Below are 25,281 nucleotides of genomic sequence, written 5' to 3'. Positions count from 1 at the left end.
AAATGAGAAAGAAGAGAATATTTTCAAGAAAATATGTGTTCACATAATATTCATGAGGATATGTATTCAGTTATATAAGGTGAATTTACCTGAGTAATTAGAAATGCAAGAAGGTAGGGTTTCAGTTGCATTCAGGTAGGTGTGGTCCCTTACACAATCTCACTGCTAACTGAAACTTGGTTGAAACTAAAGCCGTGAGAGTTAGTTTCTGCATTCTGATCATTATCAAGAAACAACTTTAAGAAAATCTTAGTTCTTTGAACAACAAATCTGAAAGATAGTGCAACTTTAGGACAGGACAGAAAGGAAAAGGAGAGATAGGCAACAGTAGAATAACACATGATTTCTAAGGTAGTTAACTGTGACTTTTGATTATCCTTCTCCTGGTCCTTTGATAATTATTTTGAGTTTAAGATAGTATAAAAGTGCTTGTCATACATAGGAGAATATAAAGGAGAAAAAAGACTAAGTCTGAAATAGAAAGATTAAAAACAGAAATTTAAAAGATAAAGGGTATAACAACCAAAAGATTTTTTCAGTGTACTTCTAATTAATAAAATTTAGCACTTATAATTCCTTGTCTTGGAAGAAGTGTTACTTTTAATTGAGTTTTCAGCATGTTTGTTGTTTGTTGTTTATAATGTGTACTGCTTACAATGTATAGTATAATGCTGAGTTCCTAAAACATACATTTCCAAAACCATATATTTTATGGTTATGGTTCAGATTTTCTTCTTTATTTTTATTGAGAGCAGGTGGAATTTCATTATACTTAACCAGTTTTCTTTATTTTCCAATTGTTAGTATTGCCTCTAGATTAACTTTGGCTGAGCTAAATCAGGTACTTTACCGATGTGAATCAGAAGAGCAAGAAGATGGTGGAGGATGTTATAACATACCAAACTGGTTACCTCTTAAATATGCAGGTCTTCAAGGTAAGCAAGTATAAAGATGGTGAAGCTTTTCAGGGGTATTTTTTTAAGGTCATGTGGTATCTTCCTTATAGAAATAAGAGTATGGGCTCAGAGTTCAACTGCTTGGGTTCAAATCATGGGTCTGCCACCTACTCATTGATTGACCTCTGACAAGTAACTTAAATTCTCTGTGCCCCAACTTCTGCCTTCATAAAATGTGAATAGTATTGTCTAATCCATAGACTTTTTGAGGATTAAATGAGATCATTCATTTGGGCCCCAAATGGGACTAGGCTGTAAGTATAGTCATCTTTTTTCATATAATTGGAAATATTTTTTATTGCCTATTTGCTTTATCCTACAAAGAGAACTTTTAGTTAAATATTTTGTAGTGAGAATAGTTCTAAACTGAGATAAAGGAACTAAATATTTAACTGTCAGCTTAATTCATTTGGTTAGCCATATTTTCTTAGGTTTTTATTTAGGAAATTTGGTTTACTGCACATATATTCCTAGTTCATGAAGTTTACAACTTAACAAGCCTCCTTTTCAGTTCCTAATTTCTTTGTACATCTCCCATCTGTAAGGGCCAATTCAATTCTTAACATCTTCCACAAATCCTTCCTTAACTATTGACTTCACAGTAATTTCTTTGTCTTCCAGACATCCATTGTATTTATCTATTATATCCCTTATTAACCCTTGGAATTTATTGCTTTATTTTAATAATTAATATACTATTTTTTGTGAATGTTTGATCATGGTCAAGAAATAGGCTTTAGAACCAAACTTTATGGGTTGCACTGACTAGCTTTAATTATATGGTAAATTGTGGCTCAATTTTTTCATCTGTAAAATGGAAATAAAAATAGTGTTTACCACAAGGGCTTACTGTTGGGATTAAATGAGTTAATATGTAAAAAGTACTTAGACCGTGAGTGGTTAGTTCATAGTAAGTATTCAGTGATAACTAGCTATCAAACTCCACTAAGTAGACTGTACCCTTAGAAGAAGAATAATGTTTGCCTTTTGAAGGATTCTTGTTTTTAGCTTTCATACCTTCTGCAAAATCAAGCACATAAAAAGCTTTCGATAAAAAATTTTAAGACTTTTTATGCTTATGACATTTTTTCTGAAATATTCTCATTTTTTATTTTGTGCTGTAATAAAGAAATGTACATGTTTCAGCCATAAGCAGATAGCTACTCCATTTTCATTCCAAGATGTTAAACTCCTTTTTCTACTTGCCTGAAAAGACTGTACTTGTGTGAACTTCTTTTCTCGCCTTTATGTTCCTTATAATTAATTAAGTATAGTTATAGACATAACTATACTTTCTACTTTCCCACTACTTTCTCATGAAATGATTTTTCTCATTCATTCTAAAAATAATTGCCTTTATTTGATTTATTTTTTTACTCTATACCAATCTGTATTCCCTCTGGCTATTTAATATTTCCAACAATCACCTTGTATTTCCAGTAGGCTTTTAATAACAATCTCGGATTACTCAAATCAAACTTAACCATTTCACTGACCTTTCTCTTCTCTAACCCGAATTCCCCTTCCCTACTTCTTGTAACAATAATATCTTAAATTTATATATTTAACTTTAAATTTTCAAAACATGCTTATTATACACAATAAAATTAATTAAATTCTAACGAACTAAATTTATTTGGAATGAAGTCAGTGAAGCCAATATAATTTTAAATTACTACCCTATTAAGTGATGGAAAGAAGTATTATTGTTCTAGCTGTCTGTCATTGAAATAACAATATGTTATATATACATAGAAATTCTTTGCAACCCTATGGATTACAGCCCGCCAGGCTCCTCTGTCCGTGGGATTCTCCAGGCAAGAATACTGGAGTGAGGTGCCATTTCTTCCAGGAGATCTTCCTGACCCAGGGATTGAACATACTACATCTCCTGCATTGGCAAGTGGGTCCTCTTACCACTGAGCCACCTGGGAAGCCCAAAAATTTCTATGGCACAGTGGTAAAGAATCTGCCTGGCAATGCAGATGACTCAAGAGATGCAGGTTCCATCCCTGGGTTGGGAAGATGCCCTGGAGTAAGAAATGACAGCCCACTCCAGTATTCTTGCCTGGAAAATTCCATGAACAGAGGAGCCTGATGGGCTACAGTACATGGAGTCACAAAGAATCAGACACGACTGAGCGTGCACACACACACACACACACACACACACACACGTGCATAGAAATTCTAATATTTCTAATTGAGTGGTACTTGAGGATATGTATGTATACATCATTTTGATACTTCATTTAGTTCCAAGTACCTCCTGTTATGGGCTTCCCTGGTGGCTCAGCAATAAAGAACCCACCTGCTGATGCAGGAGACAGGGTTCGATTTCTGGGTCGGGAAGATCCCCTAGAGAAGGAAATGGTGACCCACTCCAGTATTCTTGCCTGGAAAATTCCATGGACAGAAGAACCTGGTGGCAGGATCCAATCCATGAGGTTGCAAAAGAGTCAGACAACTTAGCAACTAAACAGCAACACAAACTCCTGTTATATTTCAAAGATTCTTTCCAGAACAGACTTTATTCTTAGTATCACCATAGGTGATCTTGCTGTCTCTGAGGCCAGTTCTATGGTTTTTCTTAAATCTTGCTTGAATATTCATGAGTCTACCACTTTTCAACTGTAAAAAGGCAAACTTACCAGTTTTCTGCCCTAGATGCCTTAGGATAGGGAAGCTGTGCCATTTGCCTTTGAATATTGTAATATTAAAATTCAAAAGAGCAGGACTAACCCCAGAAAACAGGAATCTTGGAAAACTCTGCATAGCTCATGCGATCGACCGCGGTCCCCATCAGCCTGCCTTTGTATCTTGGTTCAAGGCAGTGTTGCCACACTTACCTCCAGTCATGGGAAGTGCCACTGAGGATTATGCTGCTCTTGTGTCTAGCTGTATGTATATTCACCCTCAGTCGCTGGAGACTAGCAGCAGGTTGCCGGGCTATGAGAGCAAACTACCTCTGCCAGTGATGAAATTGGTATGATATTTCTCTGAATTTTCAGGATTAATGTCCGTATTGGCAGAAATAAGACCAAAGAATGACTTGGGGCATCCCTTCTGTGATAATTTGAGATCTGGAGACTGGATGATTGACTATGTCAGTAACCGACTTATTTCGCGGTCAGGAACTATTGCTGAAGTAAGTAAAGTTATATTCTCATCCAAAAGAATAGAAGGTGGGGGGCACAGTAAGAAATATATATTAACATATACGTTTATGTTGTTTTCTAACCTGAAACATTTTCTTCTCCATCTTTCAGTTCTTATAAGTGAAAATCTGGTTAATAGATTGCTAGATAGTACAATGGCATGTTAAAATACACCTAACCTATAAGCACACCAAGTTAACTTTTAAAATTATTTTTATAACAGGTTGGTAAATGGTTGCAGGCTATGTTCTTCTACCTGAAGCAGATCCCACGTTATCTTATCCCGTGTTACTTTGATGCTATATTAATCGGTGCATACACCACTCTTCTGGATGTAGCTTGGAAGCAAATGTCAAGGTATACCCAGCAAAGCTTGAGTAGATAGGCATGTTGGTGTAGAAGCCACATACAGTCAGTGTATACACTCTTAAAAAGACCAAAACATCAGGAATTGTCATGCATGCATAGAGCTGAAAAAGTTAATAAGTGGGAATAAAATGTATTAACATCCTTTAACCTGGAACATACAGAAACAAACTTAGATATTAAAATCTATTCTATGAAGCTAAAAAGCATGTTGATGGGAAATTTTAATTGCTTGGTGTTATCTCTATTCCTCAAGTTGTTAAGTTAATGGATAAAATTTTTTAAATCTACACATACTATTTTTTTCTAATTTTTTATTAATTAAGAGAAAAAATATTCTGCTATTGTTATAAATGAAATATGCCTTTATTAGCGATTTCCCTGAGATGAAACCACAGGCTGGAATGTACCAGTGAAGAGCAGCCAAGGCAATTTGGGCATAACTTCAGAAAGGATAAGACTTCAACTCTACCATTTGTTTTACAATAAGCATTTTAAAGCCAGCTAGATAGAATACTGGGTGAAATGAAAGCAGTTCTGAAACCTTAACCAAATTTAAAATTCTGTTCAACTGATTTTAGCATTGCTACACATTTGAATAGAGAAACTTTTTGAAGAGAAAAAAAGAACTAAAATAATACTCCTAAAATTTTTTGAATCAATAAGGCGTAAAATTTCAGGTATGCAAGATGAGTAAGTTTTGAGATCTAACGTACAGCGTTGTGGCTGTAAATAACAATTTGTATTGTGCCCTTAAAAATCTGTTTTAAAAAGTAGATTCTCAAATTAGGTGTTCTTACCCTAATAAATTTTTTTGAATAAGTAATAAAAAATTTTTTATTTCTACCCATAACACTTTGAACTCTATAACTTTGTTGCAGCTTTGTTCAGAATGGTTCTACCTTTGTGAAACACCTTTCCTTGGGTTCAGTCCAAATGTGTGGAGTAGGAAGATTCTCTTCTCTGCCACTTCTTTCACCTTCCCTCACGGATGTACCGTGCAGGCTGAATGAGATCACAAGAGAGAAGGAACAGTGTTGCGTGTCTCTTGCTGCAGGTAAGAAACTATGGGACAAGGTTAAAATGTGTCAGTCAGTATTAGGAAAATTATAAAGAAATGATTATTTTTAAAAACTCATGATGTTTTCCAAGATTTTATGTTACTGGTTAGTAAAATTTCACAGGCATACATTTATAACAATAATAACGGTGCTATTTAGTATCACTGTGCACCAGACATTTATTTATGTGCATTTTTTTTCTTTTGGCCAGTTAATCCCTTTCTTCTGCATGTGAATTTTTTCCAACATTTTGCATTTTTCAATCAAATCTGTTTTACTACCTTTCCCGTTACATTATACTTTTTTCCCCCAATATAAAAAATTTACCCAACCTTGTAATTACCAAGAGATCATGTGGAGATCCTCTACAAGTTACAAAACACAAAACAAGTGCTAAATAATTTTTATTATGTGTCTAATTGCAATTAAATGCTTCCAACTCCATTAGCATCTTTCCTGAAAGTATATTTAAAACCCAAATCAAGTAACAGGTATAATTCTCAACAAAATAGGCTTTTGGTTTCTTTTTAATAAATTTCAAGCTGTTTCTAAAAAGTATTTAATATTTGAGTCCACTGAAGTTAAGAACTTCCAAACTAAACTGAGAAATACCAATTGCTGGATGAAAGTAACAGTATTGTCTATGTGATTGCCTCTGTTTACCCTTAAATTTGCATTCACTTAGACCAATAAAAATGACCTACTAGGACCCAACAACTAAAAAAGAAATTAACATTTCACTTAGAAGGATTATATGAACCTTCTGAATGTTTTAATTATATAATTGTGTTTTAGATTTTCACTCAACTATTTGATATCCTTCTGGTACTTTCCCCTGTGAATCTATAGCAGATGGTCATAAAACTGAACAAGAACATTGTGGAAAAAATGCAGAAGTTGATTTTAAAGCCTGTTGTTTAGAAGCCTATTATATAAAATAGTGAGCTCAACATTTTTGATTATCCACTGCTGTTGTTAAACACTCCCAAAATGAATGTATTGAATATTGAGATCATAAATGAAATACTCATATGTTAGTATACTTGGTATGTTTACATATCATGTACAATATAAAACAAAAAGAAAAACTAAAAATATAGTTTATAAATATGGATAGAAGTTCTGGTATTTCTTTCTAGCATCCTAAAAGAGAGTTTTGTGTGTTCCATACTAACAATATATAGGACTGTATACGGATTTGCAGATAGATTTCTTGGTTTCATTTTTAAATGATACAAAGGCCACTTCCTTTTCTGACAGTGATACAAAATATGTGTATAATTATAAACTTTTACACTAATTGACAAGGTAGAAATTATTCAGAAGATGTGTGATCTGTAAGTCATATATTCTGAAAGGTCAAAAAGTTAATATAGGGCTTCCCTGGAAATCTGCCTGCCAATGCAGGAGACACAGGTTCAAGCCCTGGTCCAGGAAGATCCCACATGCCACGAAGCAGCTAAGCCCATGTGCCACAACTACTGAGCCTGTGCTCTCAAGCCCATGAGCCGCAACTACTGGAGCCCACATGCCCTGGAGCCCATGATCTGCAACAAGAGAAGCCACTGCAATGAGAAGCCCACACACCGCAACTAGAGAGTAGTCCCGGCTTGTTGCAACTAGAGAAAAGCCTGTGCAGCAACCGAAGACTCGGCACAGGCAAAAATAAAATTAATTAATTAAATTTTTTTTTTTTTTTTTTTTTAATTAATTTATTTTAAAAAATGTTTTAAAAAATGTTTTAGTGAATACAAATATTTTCACACATCTATGCTAGAGGTTTTAGTTTTGACTTTTTAACAAGAGTGCCTGTGTTCAGGGCATACCAACTCAAACTTACCCTTGGATCTGTCTATACTTACATTTTATGCCAGGTGTTAAGTGGATGGGGAATACGTGTAAATCTATGGCTGATTCATATCAATGTATGACAAAACGCACTGGGAAAAAAAATAATAAATAAATAAAGGAGAAAAAAAAAATAAAAAACTTTAAACAAATTTCAAAAAAAAAAAAATAAAGTACTAGGAAATGTGTACAACACGGAGCACTATATATATACATATTCGCTGCTGTCTTCAGTACCATCATCAGCCATATTTATAAACTGTATGTCAACCATGTATGTTGGTGCTCAGTTGCTCAGTAGGTCTGACTCCTTGCCACCACACGGACTGTAGCCCACCAGGCTCCTCTGTCCATGGAATTTTCCTGGCAAGAATACTGGAATGGGTTGCCACTTCCTTCTCCAGGGCATCTTCCTGACCCAGGGATCAAACCTGCATCTCCTGCTTGGCAGGCAGATTTTTACCACTATACCACCTGGGAAGTCTAACTGTGTGTAAACAATATAAAAGTGTTTAGGGAAATTTTATACCACTATTTGGGAGAAAACATAGAAAGAAATGTCTGATGTTACCTTTAGTTCTGATCTTTTCCTAACCGAAGAAAATAATGTCTTTCTCCAAGGTGAAGACCTAACAAACAGAAACTTTAATTGTGAAGTATTGCCAATATTTTGTCTTAGTCAAGTTCTCTCACCTCTCAATTTACCCCTTATAGTTAATCTTTTATTTCATTCATCCAATACACTTTCATAGTGATATATACCAGTTAGAGTTTTCAGTGATACAACTTGACAAACAAGGTTAATGAGGTTTCTGTTATCATGGGTCATATTTTCTACTGAGTAGGGACATTCATTCAACAAACCAGAAGACAAACAAGATAATGTCAGATAGTGTTAAGTGTTTAGAAAATAGTTATGAATGAATGCTCTGAACCTTTTATTTATGACCTGAGGTTTTTCTTCCCTGAAATTTTTGTTACATTTATACTTTAGCACAGTTTTTTTTTTTAAGTGAAATGCTAATTCCCTTTGCTTTATTTTCCTGCTGATTGTTACATGTAACAATTGTATTTCTTTTCACATTTCATAAGAAACCAAACTCAATATAAAAGTAAAATTTTAGATTTTATCTATGGTCATTCTGTTTTACTTCCTGTATAAAGGCTGCAGTTACCTAAAGTTTTCAAGTGATTTAACATCTGAAATCCTTGTTTTCACCTGTAAAAGTTGTTTCTAACAAACTGTGACACTTTTAAGTGGTTTTAAGTTAATGGGAAATTTGGTGATGAAGTAATAACCCTAGAGCGACAGACCGATAAACATGTAATTCCGTTAAGGTAATCATCCCATATTTAGATTAATTTGTTGCCTTCAAACTGCAGGTAGAACCTTTTATATCATTATTACTATATTGAGTGTTTCTTCATGTGTTAAATATCTGACCTCTGATTTTAATCTTTAATTTGCTAAAAGAAAGTTTGTGTTTAAAAATTCACACATTCTAACCAGTTCAAATAAGCATCACTCTATAGCACTGATTCTTAGTCTATTTTGAGTGACAGATTCCTTTAAGAATCAGATATGATTATGGAACCTCATCACACACAAGTAGACATAAAAATAACCATGCATTCTGCAGATAATTTTAAGAGAGTTTGAAGACTCTTTTCACCTCCTCCTTAACCCCAAAGTTTAGAGCAGCTCATCTGTAGTCGTGGAGTTCATAAGCTTGTGTATACTGAGGTTAATAGATTACTCTGCTGTGTTTTCTGTTAGGCTTACCTCACTTCTCTGCTGGTATTTTCCGCTGCTGGGGAAGGGATACTTTTATTGCCCTTAGAGGTCTACTGCTGATTACTGGACGCTATTTGGAGGCCAGGTAGGAAATCTTTAAAAAGTTGCAATGCAAGTTTATGTCTGAGTGTTTTTCAGTGCTCTTCAGACCTTTCTTATTCATCTATTCTCAACATTTGGTAGGTAGGCATGTTTTCCTGAGGTGTGATTTTTGTTTTATTTGTTGTGTGTTCATTTAATAGGATCATAGAATTTCAAAGGTGTGAAAATCTTTGAAGTTACCAAATTCTAATACTTCACATTACACATCAGGTTATCTTCAGCATTTGCTACTTTATTTCAGGATGTTACAAACATCGCTCACTAAAGAGTAAAATGTCTGTGCCTGAATTAAGTATAAGAATGCAGATGACTTTTAGGTAAAATGGAAAGTCTTCCATTTTTTGTTCTTCCATAATGACAGAGTCCTGTAAAGAGAATTATATCAGGTTGCCTTCTTTTTAGTGCAGACCTTATAACCTCCAGTTTTATGTTTTCTAGACTTAAAATGGTGTCTCTGTGTCACAATACTACAAATGCATTTTATCAAAGGTAGAAAAGGAAGGCTCTACAGCAGTGTTGTCTAGTGTTCCATAAATCAGTATCACCACCATCTGACAGCTAGCTAGAAATGCAAATTCTTGGTCCCTGTGCTGAACTCCCTGAGTCCAAACCTAGAGGTGGAAAGGCAGAGTTGACAGATGGAAATCTGTGTTTTTGCAGGGGCTCCAAGTGATTTTCAGTGGCCTAAGACTTAAGTTTGAAATCATTGCTCTACAAGTTAAAACCTGTAGCAAAAAAAGCATTTTTTAAAATATTTTTGTTTTGATGTCACCTGTTTTGTATGACCTGTGAGCTAAGAATGGTTTTTACCTTTTTAATGAATTATTGAAAGAAGAAGAATGTATGATCACACTATGTAAGGCCAACAAAGCCTAAAATATTTACATCTGGCCTTTTACAGAAAAATAGTTTGCCTACCCCTGATCTAGAAGATTTCCCAGAAGAAAATTCTTTTGTTAGAGTAGTGCTAACTACTATGAATTATAAGCCATTAAATTTCAAGGACTTTTCATAAACAAAGTTTATGATCTTCTGATCCTATATGGGTATTCAAGAGGCAGTTTTCCACATGGTAGTTAAGGGATATAGCCTCCTTTATCTGCATGATATACAATCTTCCAGGACCTCTGGGTTCTCTCCGGTCAGCTGGCAGAGAGGGAAAGAGAGCCTGGGGAAAACACTCCTGTTCCATGCAGTTAATTTTTTTTTTTCCTGGAGAATGCTGTCATCTGACTGGGACATTTAGGAAAGCCATTTTGGTGGACATATGGCTGTCTCTACCACAGATAGTTCTGCTTCCACCCTCTGCAGAGATATTCATGGACAGAGGACTTTTTACTCAACTTCCATGTGTATGACATGTTCTGGATAATTAAGATTGCTACTATTCTGACCTTTTATTAATTGGAGGTGTCACTCTCCACACTAACACTTTTGTACTGCAGAAAATAAAAAAGCTCCTTTTACACAATTGTTTAAGAGAGAGGTATTACCTGATACACAGAATTAATTAAATTTCTAAATGGTTTTAGAAAAAAAAAAAACTTTAAATGACTTTTCCAAGGTTATACAGATGGCAACACTAGGATTTAAATCTCAGTCTTCTTAATTCTCAGTCTCATGCTCTTTTTAGAATGCCATGCCATCTTACAAAGTTGTCATTTGGTATATGATGGTATTCTCTACAAGTTTTTGAAAACGAATTATGTTTTTCAGGGTCAGTTTTTACCTTTAATTTTCTTATATGTTTGCTTTATTTTTGGTATCTGCCATTTAAGGTAATAAAATTCCTGTTCTTTTGAAATACTAGGGATTTCAAAAGTAAAACCTAGAGTTATGAGAGACCTTAAAAATCACCTGGTCCCAAACTCCACAGATGAAAAAAACTCTCCCAGAGGATAAGTCATACAGATTGCTTTAGTTTTTAAAATGATTTTCATGTCAAACAATTCACCTAATTCTGTTGTTTTAGGAATATCATTTTAGCATTTGCTAGTACCCTGAGACATGGCCTCATTCCTAATCTCCTGGGTGAAGGGACTCACGCCAGATACAACTGCCGGGATGCTGTGTGGTGGTGGCTGCAGTGTGTTCAGGATTATTGCAAAATGGTTCCAAATGGTCTGGACATTCTCAACTGCCCCGTTTCCAGAATGTATCCTACAGATGACTCTGTTCCTTTGTCTGCCGGCACAGTGGTAAAGATCATTTCTTAAAATAATTTTTTCCTGAATAATGTTACTTTCTAATATAAAAATACATGTAATTAAGAATCTGAGTCTTACAAATTCTTCAAATATTGGTATTTATTTAGCCCTGCTGCTGCTGTGAGAGACTGCAGAGATGACTTATTCTTTACCTAATGAGCTTGCAACACGGTAGGAGAGGTGATATGTGTATATTACTAATACGATCACTGCAAAAAGAAATATATGAGAAGTGCCTCTTTTAGTCTCATAAAAGAAAGAGAGATGATCTCGTAGTGGGTCTCAGGGAGGACTACAGAAAATAATTAAAATTTCACCTAAACTAACCTTGAAAGTTGAGTAGGATTTCGTCCGAGATGAGGGAAATTATGAGAAGACATTACAGATTAACAGAATAACAAAAGCACAGGGTGAATTGAAGCACAGCTTGGAACATACTGCTCCATCTAGTGTTTGGCTTTTTGTGTAGGGCACCTGCCAAGTGGCAAGGGATTGTGGAGAGTGGGGGCCAGATTGTGGAGAGCCTTGGCTACCAATCCAGGGAGTTCAGAGTTTATCTTATGTGCAGCACAGAATGAATAAATGTTTGTGTATGTTTTACCCCCAGTCAAGAATGAACAGGATATTGTACTTTCGCCACATCTGATCTGCATTTATGTTACAGTTTACTTGGTGTGGAGGGCTTCTGGGCTACCCCAGGGCTAGCCCTACGATGTTTATATCATGAAGTGTGTGAAGAATATTTGCCCCAAAATTTTTTAATGTAAACATATTACCATTTTAGTATATAATTTGCCTCCATTGCTATGTATGTGGATGAATTGGAACAATGCCAGTTTAAAACTCGGATTTCTGTATAATAAGCTGGATTTGTTTATTAGCTGAACTGTTTACTCTAACAGATCACACAACTCACAAGATCCTTTTTCATGTATCAGCAGAATTACAGGTTATTTCATGTCACAGAAATTTATAGTTAAAACTACAATATGTTAAATGTTCACATGCAAAAGGTCTGCTGTATCATATGATGTATGAAGGCCTCTTCTTTGCCCAGTCCCACCCCTGATCCCTATTTCTTCTTTTAAGGGAAAATACATGTTTTCACAAAATTTCAGTTGTAGAATTTGGAAGAAGATAAGAAAAATGTAATTTCTAACAGAGGTAACATCCATGTCTCAAACAGGATCAACCATTGTTTGAAGTAATACAGGAAGCTATGCAAAGACACATGCAGGGCATACAGTTCCGAGAAAGGAATGCTGGTCCACAGATAGATCGGAACATGAAGGATGAAGGTACATAACTTTTTTGGTTTTTTTTGACCGCGCTATATGGCATGTGGGATCCTAGTTCCTTGACCAGGGATTGAACCCTCACCCCCTGCAATGAGAGTGCAGAGTCTTAACGCTGGACCATCAGGGAAGTCCCATGAAGGTATATAACTTTAGGTACATAATAAAGATTTAATGATGAGATGAAATTAAACCTTGTAATTGTTCATTTATTCAACAAGTATTTTATTTGTGTATAAAACTTCAGAATATAATAATGAAAAAGGTTAAGAGTTTCTGATCTTGCCAGCTTAGTTTTAGTTTCTGGAGGAAAGATAAAATTTTATATCCTTTGTCAGCCAACTTTGAAAACACCAAAAACTAATTTGGTGCTTACACTTATAATCATAATAATAATTACTAATGATTGAGTGCTTACTATGTGCTAGGTAGGCATTGTGCTAACTACTTTACCTATGTTATTCCCATTTAACACTCCTAAGAACACTGGGGATGAGTTTCATTGTTCCCATTTTAATTGATAAGATGGCTGAAGCAGAGTAGCTTGCCCAGAGTCTACAGAACTGCTAAGTGGCAGAGCTAGGATTTCATACATAGTTTGTCTGCCCTTGTAATTTGGGCTCTTATAAAGAGGTTTATTAGTATTCAGAGTTAAAATCAATATATATTTTAACATCTTTGAAGTTCATCATATTCCAATTTTTATGGCACATACTCATCATCATTAGCCAATGCAAGGCTAACAATTTATTTCATTTTATTACCCATTCCCCTTAGAGATATTCCAATGGGGTTTGTTGTATAATAATGTACTTTTATGAAATACACATTTCTTTAAGCACATATAGTCTTTTTTTAACTTTTCAATTTTGAAAGAATTGGGGACTGATATAAAATTACAAAAATGATACATGAGTATCCTGAACCCTTCGTCCATCTTCCCCCAATGAGGACATCTTATGTAACTTTAGTGCAGTATCATGATCAAGAGATAGATATCAGTATAATACTGTTAATTAACCTATAGAACATATTCCATGTTTACCAGTTTTACATTAACTCATGTGTGTGTGTGTGTGTGTGTACTTCTGTGCAATTTTATCCCATGTATAACTTCATGTAACCACTGCCACAGTCAAGATATAGGGCTATTCCATCACCACAAAGGTTTTTCTTGTGCTATCCTTTATAGTCACAGCAACCATCCTTGGTCTCTGGCAGTTGCCAGTCTGTTCTACATCTCTATAGTTTTGGCATTTTGAGAATGTAGGTAAATGCCATCGTATAGTATGTAACCTATAATATATATATATGAACATAAGTTATATGTAGTATGTAACCTGTACTGTATGTGTGTGTGTGTGTGTATATATATATATATATATATATATGGTTACATATAATTCCCCTTGAAAACCATCCATGTTGCTGCATATATCAATATTGTATTACTTTTTACTGCTAAGTAGTATTCCCTTTTATGGATATATCATTCATCTTTTGAAGGACATTTGGATTGTTTTCATTCTTTTGACTAATACAAATAGAGTTGCTGTGAACATATACAGGTTTTTATGTAAACTTAAGTTTTCAATTCTCTGGGAGAAATTCCCAATCAGTTCAGTTCAGTTCAGTCGCTCAGTCATGTCCAACTCTTTGTGACCCCATGGACTGTAGCACGCCAGGCCTCCCTGTCCATCACCAACTCCTGGAGTTTATTCAAGCTTATGTCTATTGAGTCGGTGATGCCATCCAACAACCTCATGCTCTGTCATCCACTTCTCCTCCCACCTTCAATCTTTCCCAGCATCAGGGTTTTTTCCGATGAGTCAGTTCTTCCCATCAGGTGGCCAAAGTATTGGAGTTTCACCTTTAGCATCAGTCCTTCCAATGAATATTCAGGACTGATTTACTTTAGGATGGACTGGTTGGAACTCTTTGCAATCCAAGGGACTCTCAAAAGTCTTCTCCAGCACCACAGTTCAAAGGCATTAATTTTTTGGTGCTCAGCTTTCTTTATAGTCCCACTCTCACATCCATACGTGACTACTGGAAAAACCATAGCCTTGGCTAGATGGATCTTTGTTTTTATGTAATGTCTCTGCTTTTTAATATGCTGGTCATAACTTTTCTTCCAAGGAGCAAGAGTCCTTTACATGGCTGCAATCACCATTTGCAGTGATTTTGGAGCCCAAAAGAGTAAAATCTGTCTGTTTCCACTGTTTCCCTGTCTATTTGCCATGAAGTGATGTGACCAGATGCCATGATCTTAGTTTCCTGAATGTTGAGCTTCAAGCCAACTTTTTCACTCTCCTCTTTTACTTTCATTAAGAGGCTCTTTAGGTCTTCGCTTTCTGCCATGAAGGTGGTGTCATCTGCATACATATCTGAGGTTATTGATATTTCTCCCATCTATCTAGATTCCAGCTTGTGCTTCATCCAGTCCAGTATATCTCATGATGTACTCTGTATATAAGTTAAACAAGAAGGGTGACAATATACAGCCTTGACGGACTCCTTTCCCTGTTTGGAACCACTCTGTTGTTCCATGCCCAATTTTAAAGTTGCTTCCTGGCCTGCATACAGATTTCTCAAGAGGCAGGTCAGGTGGTCTGGTATTCCCATCTCTTTCAGAATTTTCCACAGTTTGTTGTGATCCACACAGTTAAAGGCTTTGGCATACTCAATAAAGTAGAAGTAGATGATTTTCTGGAACTCTCTTGCTTTTTTGATGATCCAGCAGATGTTGGCAACTTGATCTCTGGTTCCTCTGCCTTTTCTAAATCCGCCTGAACATCTGGAAGTTCACAATTCACATACTGTTCCCAATAATGTGGGTCATACGGTATATCCATGTTTTGTTTTATAAGAAATTGCCAGACTGTTTTCTGAATTGAAGAAAGTAGGGAAAACCACTAGACCCTAAATCAAATGCCTTAACGATTATACTTGGAAGTGACAAATAGATTCAAGGGATTAGATCTGATAGACAGAGTGCCTGAAGAACTATGGACAGAGATTTATAGCATTGTACAGAAGGCAGGGATCAAGACCATCCCCCAAAAAAAAGAAATGCAAAAAGGCAAAATGGTTGTCTGAGGAGGCCTTACAAATAGCTATGAAAAGAAGAGAAGTAAAAGGCAAAGGAGAAAAGGAAAGATATACTCATTTGAATGCAGAGTTCCAAAGAATAGCAAGGAGAGATAAGAAAGCCTTCCTCAGTGATCAATGAAAAGAAATAGAGGAAAACAATAGACTGGGAAAGACTAGAGATCTCTTGAAGAAAATTAGAGATACCAAAGGAACATTTCATGCAAAGATGGGCTCGATAAAGGACAGAAATGGTATGGACCTAACAGAAGCAGAAGATATTAAGAAGAGGTGGCAAGAACACACAGAAGAACTGTACAAAACAGATCTTCATGACCCAGATAATCACGATGGTGTGATCACTCACCTAGAGCCAGACATCCTGGAATACGAAGTCAAGTGGGCTTTAGGAAGCATCACTATGAACAAAGCTAGTGGAGGAGATGGAATTCCAGTTGAGCTATTTCAAATCCTAAAAGATGATGCTGTGAAAGTGCTGCACTCAATATGCCAGCAACTTTGGAAAACTCAGCAGTGGCCACAGGACTAGAAAAGGTCAGTTTTCATTCCAATCCCAAAGAAAGGCAATACCAAAGAATGCTCAAACTGCCACACAGTTGCACTCATCTCACATGCTAGTAAAGTAATGCTCAAAATTCTCCAAGCCAGGCTTCAGCAATACATGAACCGTGAAATCCCAGATGTTCAAGCTGGATTTAGATCAAATTGTCAGATGAAATCAACCAGAGATCAAATTGCCAACATCCATTGTATCATCGAAAAGCAAGAGAGTTCCAGAAAAGCATCTATTTCTGCTTTATTGACCATGCCAAAGCCTTTGACTGTGTGGATCACAACAAACTGTGGAAAATTCTTAAAAAGATGGGAATACCAGACCACCTGACCTGCCTCTTGAGAAATCTGTATGCGGGTCAAGAAGCAACAATTAGAACTGGACATGGAACAACAGACTGGTTCCAAACAGGGAAAGGAGTCCATCAAGGCTGTATATTGTCACCCTGTTTATTTAACTTATGCAGAGTACATCATGAGAAACACTGGACTGGATGAAGCACAAACTGGAATCAAGATTCCTGGGAGAAATATCAATAACCTCAGATATGCAGATGACACCACGCTTATGGCAGAAATGAAGAAGACCTAAAGAGCCTCTTGATGAAAGTGAAAGAGGAGAGTGAAAAAGTTGACTTGAAGCTCAACATTCAGAAAACTAAGATCATGGCATCTGGTCACATCACTTCATGGCAAGTAAACAGTGACAGACTTTTTATTTTTGGGGGCTCCAAAATCACTGCAGATGGTGATTGCAACCATGAAATTAAAAGATGCTTGCTCCTTGAAAGAAAAGTTATGACCAACCTAGACCGCATATTAAAAAGCAGACACATTACTTTGCCAACAAAGATCTGTCTAGTCAAAGCTATGGTTTTCCAGGAGTCATGTATGGATGTGAGAGTTGGACTAAAGAAAGCTGAGCACTGAAGAATTGATGCTTTTAAACTGTATTGGAGTTTAAATACAGTTGGAGAAGACTTTTGAGAGTCTCTCGGACAGCAAGGAGATCCAACCAGTCCATCCTAAAGTAAATCAGTCCTGAATATTCATTGGAAGGACTGATGCTGAAGCTGAAACTCCAATACTTTGGCCACCTGATGGGAAGAACTGACTCATTGGAAAAGACCCTGATGCTGGGAAATATTGAAGGCAGGAGGAGAAGGGGATGACAGAGGATGAGATGGTTGGATGGCATCATCGCTCAATGCACATGAGCTTCAGTAAACTCCGGGACTTAGTGATGGACAGGGAGTCCTGGTGTGCTGCAGTCCATGGGGTCACAAACAGTCAGACATGACTGAGTGATTGAACTGAACTGAGACTGTTTTCTAAAGTGGTTGTAACATTTTGCACTCCTCCAGCAAACTGAACAGATCATTTCTCCACATACTTGCCAGAATTTGGTGTTTTTTTGTTTGTTTTTTTGTTTTGTTTTTTAGCTATTCTGATAGTCATGTAGACTACTACATATTGTGTTTTTGATTTGCATTTTCCTATTAACAGTATTGAACATCTGTTCATGTGCATATTTACCATCCCTACCCCTTCTTTGATGATAAAACTCTGTTTTATCCCTTTTCTAATTGGATTGCTTGGGTTTTTTTTACTGCTGAGTGTATGTGGTAAAATACATGTTTACCATTTTATCATAAAACACATCATTCTAGCCTTCTTTAAGTGTACAGTGCAGTGACTTTAAGTACATTCACACTGTTTTTCAACCATTCACACTGTTTTTCAAACATTACTGCTATCCATCTCCAGAACTTTTTCATCATCCCAAACTGAAACTCTTACCCAGTTAACAGTAATTTCTCATTCTCTCCTTCCCTCAGTCCCTGGTCATTACTAATCTGTTTTCTGTCTCTGTGAATTTGATTATTCTTGGTACCTCAAATAAATGGAATTACATCATTTTTGTCCTTTTATGTCTGGCTTATTTCAGTTAACATCGGTATATCAGAGCTATATATACTATACTTTTATGCCCTTTGTTTCAACGCTACCACATTCTTTTCCAGAATTACTGCACCAGTATCTATTCCCATTACCAACCAAAGTGGCTTCTTATGTACTCCCATGCCTACCAACGTCATTTGGCATTATCCTCTAATGCTGAATGTGGTTATAAAACCATATGTAGTTGTTTTTACTTGTAATTCTCCTGTTATTGAATTTGAATATTTTCTCATATGTTTATTGCATCTTTGGAAAGTTTCCTTTTCTATAAACTATTTGTTCCTATTCTATACCTTTATTCATCTTTCTTTTGGCATTCTGATATTTTTCATGTTGTTTACCAGGAGTTTTTGGCTTACTCTAGGTACTTGTCCATCATTAATGTTAGAATTATACAGACCTTTTCCCAATTTATCTATCGTGTCCTTCAACATATTTTATTTCAGAAATCCTACCTATTTTATTCAGAAATCCTATTGTTTATTTCAGAAACAATTTATATAAAAATTATATATCATTAATATAATTATATATAACAATTTGTATAAATTGTTTCTTTAAAAAATATTTGTAAAATGCAAAACCATACACAGTTAATAAAAGTCAATATGAGAGATTATCTTTGTGATATGAAGGTAGGGTAGGATTTCTGAAATAATCCATTCTGTTTTTGTTCCTGTGACTCTTGTTTTTATGACCTATATCTGTGTTCATTTTTCATGTCTGTACTCGTTTCCTTGTTAAAATCTATAATGACCCCTAACAGATTAAGTAATTTATTGTATGCACCTCTCTCCCAATCCATGTTTGATATTATCTAGATGAAATTTCAGTTTGAATTGTTGTGACTATTCTTCTTTTTCTTTTCCTTGGTTAGTGCTATTTTTAGGCAACAATAAATTTTGATGTGTAATTTGATCATCTTTTCATCCCCTGTCTATATCCTCCAAGATTTCTTTCTTTCCTTATTAGATTTAATCAAATGAGCTTATTTATTTATGTTAATATATGAAAACCTCTCAGAAAAATTCCTACTACTACAGCGTCTTGCTGTAGTTATTTTTATTGTTGCTATATGAGTATTTTTTAGTTGTAATTTACATGTCAGACACAACTTACCAACTAAACAACAACAGTTTACATGTCAAACCCACCAAGGCCTTGAATGACTGGCAGTATTTTTATTATGCCCTCATATTTAAATGACAGATTAGACATAAATGCTTTTTTCCTTCAGTGCTTTAGAAAATATCATTCTGTTGATGTCTTACTTCCAGTAAAGCTATTGAAAGTCTTATGGACCTATACCTCATTCTATTAGAAGTGATTACTCTTTCTTTTTTGAAGTTTTAGAACCATCTGTTTGTCTTAATCGGGGTTTTTACGCTAACTTTTCGTATCTGTTTCATGTGGTCCTCTATGAGCCCTTTTAATCTGAGATTTACTATTTCTTTTCACTTTCTGGGGTTACTTTTGTCTGAGTATCTTCTTGTTTATTTCTATCCCCATAGCTTTTCTTCTGTTGTCTGCCTTTAACCACTCCTGCTGCCTCTGGAGAATTTTTCCATCTTGTCCTCCATCTCACTAATTTCACTCTTAGCTATATCCATCTACTGTTTAGTCCCTTTATTATCACTTTATTGTTTTCCTTATTTCAACTATTAAAAATTCCAGGCCTAACATCTCCACTTAGTCATTTTTAATGTCTTTTGTTCCTACTTCCTGTTAATAATATCTTGCTTATGTTTGAGGATATTTGTTTTGCTTATTGTGTGCTATTGATACAGTAATTCTGCTTCATATGAAATATGTTACTCAACTCCTTTCTCTCATCTAGTCATTAGACTCCTCTGCTATCGAAGGTTTGTCTTTTCCCAATAAGCTCATATTCCCTTGATTATTAGTTCTCTGTAGCAGTCTTCTTAAGCTGTAAAACAACAGCTTTACGAGCCAAGGTAAAATAAAAGTCCAAAGAGGCTGGTCACGTCTCACCTGTTTTCATTAGTTTGTCCCAAACATTATGTGAGTTCACATCAGTACCTCACACATACTTCTCTGTAGTTTCTCCAGGGTTGATTATGGAAAGGGCACCAATAGCCTGGAATACTTCGGCAGCTCATCAAGAAGTGCAAAGATAGATTTTCTACTCACTTTATGCATCTGAAACAACCTGTTCATTCATAGTCATTTTGACCTATGTACCTTTTTGTGTGCATTCTTTTGACTTCATGGCCAAATCCCTGAGATTTAGTCACTAAACATTGACTGTCCAGTTATTTAGTATCAAGTAAATTAAAAAGCTCTTTGCCTTTGTGTATCACTTGACAAACATTTTCCAAAAACTAGTACCTCTATTCCTAGCTCATAATAGAGGAAATAGGAAAGGAAGTAAAAGTAGCTTGCCCAAGGAGGTGCATCAACCATCCATTAATAAACATAAGGGAAGCATTCAATCTCACCAGTACTCAAACAGACTTATATTAAAGTAGATCACTGTATATATATACACCATGTCGTCTTTATTCATTCATCTGCTGGTGGACATTTAGGTTGTTTTCATGTCTTGGCTACTGTAAATAGTGCTGCTATGAATATTAGGGTATCTTCTTGAATTGAATGTATGTATCTTCTTGAATTACAGTCTTCATCTTTTCTGGATATATGTCCAGGAGTGGAATTACTGGATCATATAGTAGTTCTCTTTTTAGTTTTTTAAGGAATTTTCATACTGAAATGAGCCAGTGAACAGTTTTGAGCATGAATAACATGACCTATCTTGTCTATTAAAAATATAGTGGCTGCACCAATTTACTTTCCCACCAATACGGTACATGGGTACCCTTTTATCCACATCCTCTCCAACATTTGTTATTTGTAGACTTTTTGATGCTAGCCGTTCTGGCGGGTATAACATAGTACTTCATTGTAGTTTTGATTTGCACATCTTCAACTTTTAAGGTATTACCAAATTGATCTCCAGAGTAGTTTTCCTAATTTATTATATTCCTTTTAAATTTTATAAATGGTTTATTTTTATTGTCAGGTTTTAATATTACTGCAGGGGTTGATGAAGAAACAGGATTTGTTTATGGAGGAAATCGCTTCAATTGCGGTACATGGATGGATAAAATGGGAGAAAGTGACAGAGCTAGAAACAAAGGAATCCCAGCCACTCCAAGGTAGTGTTTATTTATAGTGTTTATATAATTATATCATTTGTAAAGTGATATACTTGTGGAATCTTTTATTCTGTTAACCACGAAGTGTTCTTGGTAAATCAGTCAAAATTTTGCTTCCTTCCTCCCACTTCTCCTTCCACGTACTCCTTTCTCTCCCCCAATATACACATGTACAATCCTCTTGATATGTGATCAAGTAAACCTATCTGTTCTCTTCTGGATGTTCTCATGGATTGATTCCCTACAAGCACCTCAAAGGAAAGTTTTATGATTCATTATCCCCATGGCTAGGACATTTCTTTATAACCTGAAGTATTTTCACTGTTATAAATAATTCGTTATTATTATCTCTTATAAATACAGAAAACAACCAGTTGTCTTATCTTTTATGAAATCCTTTCACTTTCTAAATATTTTCCCCTTAATGTTTTAATCTTTTATCTCATCATTTCTTTTTATTATTTTAAGTTCTTACTATAGTATCAAGTCTAAGAAACCATGTTTTTATCCAAATTTTATCTTCAATCAGAAATGTCAAAAAAAATTGTTAAATAGAAGCTGTCATTATATATTTTGCATGTTCTTTTTAAAAACACTTATTTTGATGAATTATTAGATCTTGAACTTCTGTTTCATTTTCCTTAAAAATGAGCTTTCAAATTATGATGCTCACCTTCCCTGGCTTTGTTTAGTCCTATATCCTATATTTTCTTTTCTCCGGAATCCTGTCACAATATTCTTTGATTCCTACTTCTGCCTTTTTCCAGAAGTATCTCCTTTTACTCCATAGTCTGTATTCTACTTCATATAATTTTTTAAAAATAAGATGCTAAGCAATCCAAAAGTAATAAAAGGAGAAATTTCTTATATATGCCACACACCTCCTATAAAGTAAGGATTTTTATAGTCATTTTTATAATACATTAGTTATATAATTCTTCAAAATTATTTTTTGAATGCCCTTTAAATAGTGTTTAAATTACTCATTGTCACAGAATAAAATTTATTTTTAATTTTAGAGATGGATCTGCTGTGGAAATTGTGGGCCTGAGTAAATCTGCTGTTCGTTGGTTGCTGGAATTATCCCAAAAAAATATTTTTCCTTATCATTATGTTACAGTGAAAAGACATGGTAAGCTATTTCTTTTGTTTGCAAAGAAAGTCCGATGACTGTCTATATGCTTAATCTACATAATCATCATGTGACTCAATGAACTAGTATTAGAAAACCCTTAAGATTAAAAGGAAAGACAGTTCAGTTCAGTTCAGTTCAGTCGCTCAGTCGTGTCCGAGTCTTTGCGACCCCGTGAATCACAGCACGCCAGGCCTCCCTGTCCATCACCAACTCCCGGAGTTTACTCAGACTCATGCCCTTCGAGTCGGTGATGCCATCCAGCCATCTCATCCTCTGTCGTCCCCTTCTCCTCCTGCCCCCAGTCCCTCCCAGCATCAGGGTCTTTTCCAATGAGTCAATACTTTGCATGAGGTGGCCAAAGTACTGGAGTTCCATTAATTTACTAGTATGAAAATTGTAACAAACCTGATTACTAACTATATTTTTATAGCAACTTTGAACTGACATATGAATAGCATCATACTTATTTTTTTTCCTTGATATGATATGACTATGATCAGGTCAAGTTTTGGTGAACAATTATGAAATCTTTACATCTCTTTTTCTAGAACAGTGCTGTCCAATAGAAATATAATTTTCTAGTACCTACATTTTAAAAAGTTAAACAGGTGAAATTAATTAATGAGTATATTTTCATTAACTCAGTATATACGAAAGATTATTTCAACATGTAATCACTATGAAATTATTCACGACTGTTTTACATTCTTTTGAGGGGTACTGTGTCTTAGAAATACAGTATATATTTTATACTTCTAGCACCTCTCAATTCAGACTAGCCTCCTTTCAAGTGCTTAATAAAGATAATTTTATCAACAGTAAGAGTGACCCAAACAAAGACAAATGATCTGGGATCATTTGTTGGAGTCTAATCCTTTTTCAGTAATACAGTGAAAGATAATTTTTTATTTCTGGCTAGTGTCCTTCAAAAGACCCTGACACTTTCCAAAAAAGTGTATAATTTATTGACTAAATATTACTCTTGAGCTTTAACTAAATGTATGAGTTTCTCTGAATGCTTAAAACTACCAAGTCTTTTATAATGTTTCAGGAAAGCTTGTGAGAGTCTCATATGATGAATGGAACAGAAAAATACAAGAGAACTTTGAAAAGTTATTTTATGTGTCAGAAGACCCTGCAGATGTCAATGAAAAGCACCCTAATCTGGTACACAAGCGGGGCATATACAAAGACAGTTACGGAGCATCAAGCCCGTGGTGTGACTACCAGCTCAGGCCTAATTTTACCATAGCAATGGTTGTGGTGAGTAATTTGCTTTGTTCTTTTCAAATTTCAAAAATGTCATGATAGGGTTTATTTAGTTCTTTATTCTCATTTGTTCTCAAATTCATTGAATTGTTAAAAAATGAGTTATTTACTAGCTAGTTTTATATGGTCTTTTCTCATATCCAAGTACTAACCAGGCCCAACTCTACTCAGCTTCCGAGATCAGAGATCAGGCACGTTCAGAGTGGTATGGCCATAGACTATATGGTCTTTTCTAATGAATAAAGCGTAACACCCTTAACTCAAAATTTGATGTCAAAAAATAGAAAATAATGGGTGATGACTAATGAAGTTCTTCTCCATGTTTTTACATCATAACACATATAAAATGATGATTTTTAAAAAAGGAAAATGATGATGTTTGTACAGCACACTGGGCGAAATGGACTAGGTTGTTGCCAGAACCACCCGCTTCTTTGAGCCCCAGACCCCACCCAGCTGTGGGGAAAGCTGCAGGCCTCTGTTTCTCAGCATACCTGTGCCATGCCTCAGCTCACTAGTTGGAAACATCTGGACTAATGAACTAATATGAGTAGCTTCAATTCACATTCTGCTTTTTGCTCTTGTTGTATTGCTCTAATTAGTTCTGTCTACTCAAGAATGCTTGACTCTCCTTTTTTATCTATACTTTAGTCTCAAAATAAAGTACAGTAAAACAGAGAAGGTATGTGTTCAACATCTGTGTCCAGGTGTTGCCACCTTGTCAAAAAGAGTATTAAATATTGTATTATTAATTATAGTAGAATAAAAAATACAAAAGTACATAAAGGTAGCTTTGGTTCAGTGTGCATTGATTTTATTTAACATTTAAATTTAATGTGGAGTTTTAGTCACTTAGTCATCTTTCTCTCCTTCTCCATATCACAAGCAAATGTACTCATGCTATTCCAGTGCATATCCTTCTGTGTTTCATTATGACACTAAAAGCAAAAAATGAGTTCCAGGTGAACTTAAAGGAAGATAATGTAAATCTTATGTTCTGCCTTCACTGGCACTATGGCAACTTCCTTTTGGAACTAGTAAACTTCCTTAAAGTGGCACAAGGAAACAATCACCCCAAACAGCTTCCCTAATCTCTAGAGCCAAGGTCAGTGCTTCCAAGTCGGCCTGATAGAATTAGGTCTGATTAGACATCTACACTTGATCTTCTGGATCTGCACTGTATTTTTTAAGTTTTCATTATTTCCCAAGTTTGTAGTTTTTTTTCCTAGTGTGGGTAGACTCTTCTGTGATCTCAAAAAGTTTGTATATTTGTTTTTGACACTCA

The 25,281-nt window shown here is 35.3% G+C and overlaps 1 protein-coding gene across 7 annotated transcripts in view; it reads left to right on the top strand.

Annotated features, from left to right (window-relative positions):
* The window catches only part of AGL (amylo-alpha-1, 6-glucosidase, 4-alpha-glucanotransferase), a 98,079-nt gene that overhangs the window by 61,488 nt on the left and 11,310 nt on the right, over positions 1–25,281 (top strand). For all 7 annotated transcript variants that reach the window (XM_043876561.1, XM_043876560.1, XM_043876563.1 and 4 more), the window contains 10 exons: positions 805–935; positions 3,968–4,104; positions 4,338–4,471; positions 5,362–5,537; positions 9,167–9,269; positions 11,259–11,484; positions 12,680–12,791; positions 21,457–21,592; positions 22,612–22,724; positions 23,779–23,990. In XM_043876561.1, coding sequence (XP_043732496.1) covers positions 805–935; positions 3,968–4,104; positions 4,338–4,471; positions 5,362–5,537; positions 9,167–9,269; positions 11,259–11,484; positions 12,680–12,791; positions 21,457–21,592; positions 22,612–22,724; positions 23,779–23,990 — 1,480 coding nt within the window. The remainder of the gene's footprint in view (positions 1–804; positions 936–3,967; positions 4,105–4,337; positions 4,472–5,361; positions 5,538–9,166; positions 9,270–11,258; positions 11,485–12,679; positions 12,792–21,456; positions 21,593–22,611; positions 22,725–23,778; positions 23,991–25,281) is intronic.

The sequence above is a fragment of the Cervus elaphus genome, chromosome 20 (assembly GCF_910594005.1).
Source record: "Cervus elaphus chromosome 20, mCerEla1.1, whole genome shotgun sequence".
NCBI lineage: Eukaryota > Metazoa > Chordata > Mammalia > Artiodactyla > Cervidae > Cervus > Cervus elaphus.
The sequence above is the reverse complement of the archived record's forward strand: the minus strand, read 5'-3'. Positions and strand labels throughout refer to the sequence as shown.